The 7,195-nt window shown below is 40.1% G+C and overlaps 1 protein-coding gene across 3 annotated transcripts in view; it reads right to left on the reverse strand.

Annotated features, from left to right (window-relative positions):
• The window catches only part of BTF3 (basic transcription factor 3), a 7,141-nt gene extending 516 nt beyond the window's left edge, over positions 1-6,625 (reverse strand). Inside the window, exons 1-6 of one of the 3 annotated variants that reach the window (XM_010853551.1) lie at positions 6,234-6,625; positions 5,576-5,644; positions 3,359-3,472; positions 2,846-3,047; positions 1,722-1,778; positions 390-828 (exon numbers count right to left, since the gene is read on the reverse strand). In XM_010853551.1, coding sequence (XP_010851853.1) covers positions 782-828; positions 1,722-1,778; positions 2,846-3,047; positions 3,359-3,472; positions 5,576-5,644 — 489 coding nt within the window. In that variant the 5' untranslated portion in view covers positions 6,234-6,625 and the 3' untranslated portion in view covers positions 390-781. Of the gene's footprint in view, positions 1-389; positions 829-1,721; positions 1,779-2,845; positions 3,048-3,358; positions 3,473-5,575; positions 5,645-5,995 lie in introns of those variants that run through there. The other 2 variants (XM_010853549.1, XM_010853550.1) reach the window with 2 other exon arrangements.
• Positions 6,626-7,195: the final 570 nt, after the last annotated feature.

Here is a 7,195-nt window from a genome sequence, read left to right on the forward strand (position 1 = left end):
TCACTTTCATGCATTGGAGGAGGAAGTGGCAACCCACTCCAGTGTTCTTGCCTGGAGAATCCCAGGGATAGGGAGCCTGGTGAGCTGCTTTCTATGGGGTTGCACAGAGTCAGACACGACTGAAGCGACTTAGCAGCAGCAGCAGCAGCAGTTGTATCTACAAAATGGAGCTAATAGTCCCTACTTCATAGATTGAGGATTAAATGAAAGAAAACTACTATATATAAGACACTTAGTATCTTTACAATACAGACAATATTAAGAGGAAACACTCCACTCACCCACCAGAGAATATTTTCTTATAATTACACCCATCACAAACCACGGAAGCCCAAGACCCACTGGAGAAAACGTTTTCCAACATAAGAATTTTATACCACCACTGTTACTTATACGGTCATTTAAATCTTTAATCAGATTCCATCCATGATTAGCAGTCATATTACATGCCATGATTAGCTGTCTATAAACAATTTTGCCTTCTGTGTACAAATTGGTATCAATGAAATAAAAAATAAAACCATATACTAGGCAAAGAATTTTATTTATCTTTGTCTCAAACTTTATTCTTAGGCTTCTTCAGCTTCATTAGCTGCAAAGAATGAATTATATATAAGCAAAAACTGAAAAGAGCTGCAGTGTCCAGGGGCTTAGGCTTAAAAATATTAGAGATCTAGATTTTATCAGATCCATAAACAAAATTTTAAAAAGCAGTCATAATATAAAATAGCAGCTCCCAGTAACTTCTTCAAGATTTATCTTCTTCAGAAGTTAACTCAATTCAGTTTGCTTCATTCTTGGAAGCCTCATCAAAATTCTCCACAAGATCTAGGAAAAGGAAAAGAAAAAAGAGAAACTCAGAAAAAAAACCAAGTCTACAAAAATAATCATCAGTTGTTAAAAAGGAGATAGGAAAATGCTCTCAAAATATATCCTACAGTTAAAATTAGGATATATATTAAGACATTTTTTATTTCCAATGAGGCCACTAACCATTCGATATATTTTGAAGTGTATAATTTGACATATAAATAACACAAAGAAAAGAGGGAGATATTAATTTTCAATGACACAACTACTATGCTTAAAGAATATATATGCCCCCTCCCTTCCCACTCCATTCTAAGAATTACAGTTTAGCAATGTAATATATTAGTCATGTTAGGGCAGAAACAAAGAATACCACGACACAATTTGAAGTTTTCCTTGACACTTCAGGATACCTGTCTATGCAAAGTAGTATTTCTGAGTCTAGGCAGTCTACTGTCCAATATTTGTTTCACAACAAAATAAATTATCCAGTGACAGCCAGGATAGAAAAATGCCTCACTATTGCCAAACAGGTTTTTCTGCTGATTTTAGAGTGATTATATACCAAGATACTTCTACAACTTCTTCATGCCGTCTCATACATCTATGGATCTCATACATCAGTGGGAAACAGGTGATTTGTGATCTACAAGTAGCTATTATACTGAGGTTACAACATACATACCTATTAACTCAATATTTAAGGTTAGATACCTTCCTAGGATTCCAAACAGAAAAACCAAGCCTAGAAACCTAACTTCCAACTGAATAACACTGTGATTTTTCCCCTTCTCCCTCTGCTCCACTTTACCCTATGACCCGCCTCCCCAGGTAATCTTTCCTATGGTGCAAAGATTCTTCATTCTCCCTTGCTAAGATTCTCTAGTTTAACCACAAGTGAAGGTTCCTACCTGGAACTTCATCATCATCCTCCTCTCCAGTGGCAAGTGGTGCTTTTCCATCCACAGCTGTGAAAGAAAACGTGAGTGTTCAACAAACATTAACCAAGAGAACAACAGATCAAAAGCCAAATGCTGTTATGACTCAGGTTTATGGTGACATGTGGGATTTCATCTATAATACTAGCAGTAACATGATAATCTGATGTCCACAAATAAGCACGAATACTAGTACCAGCCAACACGCCAAATTCCAAACCCATCCTTTCAATCCCACTGATCTACAACAGGGTAAAGGTAAATCCACATACCTAAAAACCTTTACTGAAGTGAAAATAAAAAACCAAAAAACTAAAGGTGCCTTTGACTGATAAGCCTGCACTTTCCTTTTACTACACAAGCGAGAGCGAACTACACTTGAAAGGTGAGACCTCACAGTACTAGCCGTGTATAATTTTCCGTGGCATCCTTCAAAAGCCTACTATGAAAGCAGGCTTTTCAGCAAGAAAAAACAAGCAAACACACACACAGACATACAAATTGATTAAAGCAGAGTGAGCAAATGTCAAGAAAAACATGGATGACTAAATAGCAGGTCATATAATAAATCTTGATTCATTCATTATTTCCACTGCTCAAAATTTTAATCAGAGGCCTTCAGCATAAAGTAGCTATCCTCCTTATGTACAACCTATTCAACCACACAACCAACCTTCTGCTCTCAACAGAATCCTCATTACACCATAATCCAGAGTAGTGGCAAGCCAATTCTTGAAGACTATTGGCAATACCAGTTGAATTTGTAAAACTAAAGAATATATTTTAATCTAAACTGCCATTCATTTTTAAAAAGTCCTCATTTCTAACTAAAAAAGGTAAAATTTTTAGTCTCTGATCTAAAAGAGAAAGCTAGTAGAAAAACATTTCATTTAATCAAGTATAATGATCATAGCATACGAGATAAACTACTGAACACACTAAGAACACCGGCTTAAAATCAATATAAAAATTTACATTCTTTAGAGGAAAGTTTACATTTCCAAATTTAAAGATATTCGTATCTATTTGCATCATACATTTCAGAACTCTACTGGTAAGTCAGTCACCCTGAGCAAAACCACTACTAGCAAACTCACATTGTTTGGGCAGAGCTTCAGCCAGTCTCCTTAAACTGGTCAGACTGTCGGCACCAAGCTGGTTTAAGATGCTGGGGAGCATTTCTGTCAGTTGCTTTGTCTCAGCGTGGCCCGTAATGGTGAAAGTGTTTGCTGCCAGAGATGCCTGAACTTTAGGGTTGTTAAAGTGGATCACTGTTCCTTGATTTGTGAACATATTCACCTAAAAAGAAAAAAAAAAGTTAAACTAGCAACACCCATCAAAATCTCTTTAAAACTGAACATTTTTATTAAGCAGAAGCAGAAGTCTAAGCAACCTGTATTTCACTGTACTGCAGAAGCAAAATTCTGCCTGAAATGGAAAGTACGACCTAATCGCTTTACCCTTAGTAATCTCCCTGATATTAATTGAGTACAAACAAATATTTTAGAGATGAAATTCTCTGCTGGAAGTAGAGTCAAAAATCATAAATGCATGAACAATAGTTTTTAGCCAAATCTTAATTTTGTGAAGAAATAAAATTTGACACTTACCTCTTCAATACCAGAGATATTGTTTACCCCTAACTTCTTTAAAGAGAACTGAAGTTTTTTGTCATCTGCTGTTGCTGTTCTATGAACCACCTTCTTCTTTCTGCGAGCAGTTCCCTATTGGAGGGAGAAAAAGAAAGAATACAGCACATGTTTATGCCACAAGAGGCATTTTCAAATGGACAGTTTCTAATTCCTTTCTGGCTTCTCAATCTGTTAAGAAAATTACAATAACCACAACCTTTTATGCAGTGAGTAGGCATATTAAGGCACTGATGAAAGCCAAAAGAGGGAAATGAAGAAAATTGCATACAAATCCTTCATAACTTCTACACTTCTAGTTTTGTCAGATATAAAGGAGTGATCTTTCCCAACTTTTACTTTTTAACATTATCTGCTCTAGAAATTATCTGAGGTAGCATGTGCCAACCTTAGTTAAGCCTCATTTAGAAACTCCATGTCAATAACCATTATTTAACCTTCTGTTTTTATATTAAAGAAAAACCAACCTTCATTAATATTCACAAATCATAGTGTACCTGAAGAAAATATCAATAGCTACAAAAAATATGGGTTATGAAACCCCTCAAAAACCTTTAAGAATAAACATTATCTTGAAGTGGTCATGCAGATACCCTGGTTTCCAAAGAATTCTAAAATACATCCCAAAGAATTACATAAGATTCTAAAAACAAAACCAGTCTGCATTCTTTATGTTTCACACTCTTGACATTCAATTTTTACTGAAATAATTTATTATCAATGCTCTGACCAGATATTGAAAAAAAGGGCCTTCACAGCATTTACCTAAAAATACCTAATGCTTGTAGATACCTCTAAAGCAACACTAACTCATCTAATTTCATATACCACAGTAAGTAGGTTTCTTAAAAGGTGAAGAAAATGTTCCCACATTACAATGATGACAGAAAGACTACCTACATTAACAATTAAAATTTAATCCTACACGGGCCTTAAGAATCTTCAACTTCCCTGTACTCTAGAATCTCTTTTACAAGTTAAAGGCTAATGATCAGATTAACAACAACAACAACAGGCACACAAGCACATTATTCACCTGACTCCTCTGAAACCTGCACTGAAAGGAATGATGATTAACAGCCTACAGGAGCACCCAAACATCGACCCACAAGGAATGAGTCTTCTTGGCACCTGAAGGTCACATCTAGCTTGTAACAATTGCTAAAAAAGAAGAAACACCTACTACTGTCAATGGGTAGGTGCTGATCTGAAAACCAGCTTTGGGAGACGACGGGAGGGGAGGATTGGATCCTTTCACTACTGGCAAAATCAGTACTTAACAGACTCAACTTGAAGGCAAATGCTTAAAGTGGGAAAAACTAATAGACAATAAACTTGTAGCATGGAAGCTTTATACAAGTTTTACCAAGTAAAGACATGTTCTGTTTCAACAGGCTACCACACCTTGTTAAGCACTAGGAACGTACTAACACAATGCAAAATAACATTCGGTAGACCTCTGATAGAGTGGATTTTTTTATTTAAGCAAATTAGAGAATCTAAATCTTATCAAGTTCAAAAAATAATCCCCTTGAAGGGGACCACCAGCCACCAGAAAAAATCAATTAACCAAAACCTGATCATTTAAAAACCTGCCACTCATCACTCTCATTTTCTCAGTTTTAGTGTAATTAAAAGTAAAAATGGAAAGATACCTACACAGGTAGTATTTCCAAATCCAGTCATTGCTCTTGCATCCCTATGCAAAGTACCTATAAGAATGACATCTTCAAATACCCCGGAAAATATACAACTACTCTAGACTGCATTTAGCTAAGAAAAGATTACAGAAACGTCTTAATTTACAAGTGACCTGAACTTCCAACTATTAAGTACAATTACCCAGAGCCATTTGAAAAGATAGGTGAAACTTAAATTCAGTTTTAGTTGTTTATTAAAAAAAAAAAAAATCAAGCACCGACTTTACACAACTTAGGTTATAAAGTCAATGACAAAACAAGCCAAGGGTTTTAAGGGCCACGTGATGACCTAACTGAAATGATACACAGACTACATTGTATATCTAATTTAATTCCTGCCATTCCCTTCACACGATTTGCTAGTTCGGTGAAATGCCCTCTCGAAACAAAGTGACAAGTCAGTTATATTAGAAATCAAAGGAGAAAAAACCTAAACCACAAAGCTTCAAAACAAAAACCCCCAACTATTTAAACTTACTTTCCCACCAATGCGCACTTGTGCCTGCAGTTTGGCGAGTTTCTCCTGGTTCATGATAGTTTCTTTCATCTAAAAAAACAGGAAACCCTCAGCGAGGAAAGCTCTAGTTCACTCCAGCATTCCACGCTCGTTATTTCCCAAGACACCAGCAGAATACATGTCCTACACAGGCGAAGGCCTGGATCCCAAACCCACCCCGCCAAGCTCCCGAATTTCAATTTTCGAGGGAGCCCAAAGAGCACCCGCTTTCCCATCCCACTCCCACAACTCCCCAGCTCTTTACAAGCCCAGAGAAAGGGCTCTAATCCACGCCGGATCGCCCCCACCCCCACCAACCCCCACCCCACCCCCGGCCCCGGCCTGGCCTCGGCCTAGCCAGGGCCTGCCCTGCCCAGCCACTCTCCGCAAGCCTCGCGGTACCTGAGGCTCCTGTCCTCTGGTTCCGCCGGGAGGTGGAGGAAGAGATGCCGCCGCCTCGCCCCCAGGGCAGCCGCCCCTGGCCCGACCTCGACCCCGAGAGTCAGCCTGAGTGGGTGCGCCTGTCCGTCGCATCGCCTTCCTCTCCTCAGCCCTGTCCCTCCCTGTCTCGCTCCTTCCGGGAACTTCCCGCCCCCGTTCCCGTCCGCCTCCCACGCCGGCGTCCAGAGCCTTTTTGTACCTTGTTGGAGCGGAAATGGGGCCGCGCGGGGGACTAGGGTTGGCGCTCAGGTGGTCTCGGGCAGACCAGCTGAGGTTAGGCGCACACACGCGGGGACGCAAGATGGCAGCTAGAGGGAGGCCGGAAGTGACGCAACGCCACTTCCTCCAAAAGTCAGGAAACGGACTTCTGCGAGCGCTCAGTGCCTGGCTGCGCACGCGCGGCCTCACGGGGCCGCGTTTGTGACGGTTCCGTGTGCCCTCCTTCCCTCGTCCAGCAATGGCAGGATTGAGACCGCAGGAGAGACTGGGCTGGCAGCACCGCGAGTGGCCCTGGGAAGGCTGTGGAGGGGCCAGAGAACACGGTTCTTTGCATAGTTAGGGTTGAGTAAGTCGCACTGTCTCAGGGCCCCATCCCCAAGTTCTAAAGGCTCAGAAGACAGCGCCTGTTAACGTTTGCGGAAATAAGTGGGGCAACTAGAGTGTGCTCACCTATTTAGCCAACTCTCCACTCGCTGGGAGGTGTAGATTGGAGCAATCATCGGAATGCTTTAGAATTTCCCCTTCCGCCCGATTTAATCTTTACTAAGAGCTTTTGTTTAAAAAAAAAAAAAGGCTAATTTAGCTTTCCAAAGTTAGGATGGTTGCCGGACCATGGTTCAGAATTTCTGGGAAGCGTGTTCAGAAAGCAGACCTGAGTCCTATCTCTCAGCGATTCATTCTGACTGAGGATAGGAGGAAGTAATCTGCAATTCAGCAGGTGGCTAACCACTTTAGATCCGTGAACTTACTTACCTTACTTCTTATGAGTCTTAGATAAAAAGTTGACTACTTGATACCAGTTGACATGGATTTGACTATTAGCGATTCACAGTTGAGAATTAATGAACTAGGGTCTTAATAACAATTTTCCACTGGGTTAATGCTGTGTTGGCTCTTTGCTGAATCCTCACAGAAAGCTTATGAGATAGGTACTCTACATAT

The sequence above is a fragment of the Bison bison genome, unplaced genomic scaffold (genome assembly GCF_000754665.1).
Source record: "Bison bison bison isolate TAMUID 2011002044 unplaced genomic scaffold, Bison_UMD1.0 scf7180017864329, whole genome shotgun sequence".
NCBI classification, from domain to species: domain Eukaryota; kingdom Metazoa; phylum Chordata; class Mammalia; order Artiodactyla; family Bovidae; genus Bison; species Bison bison.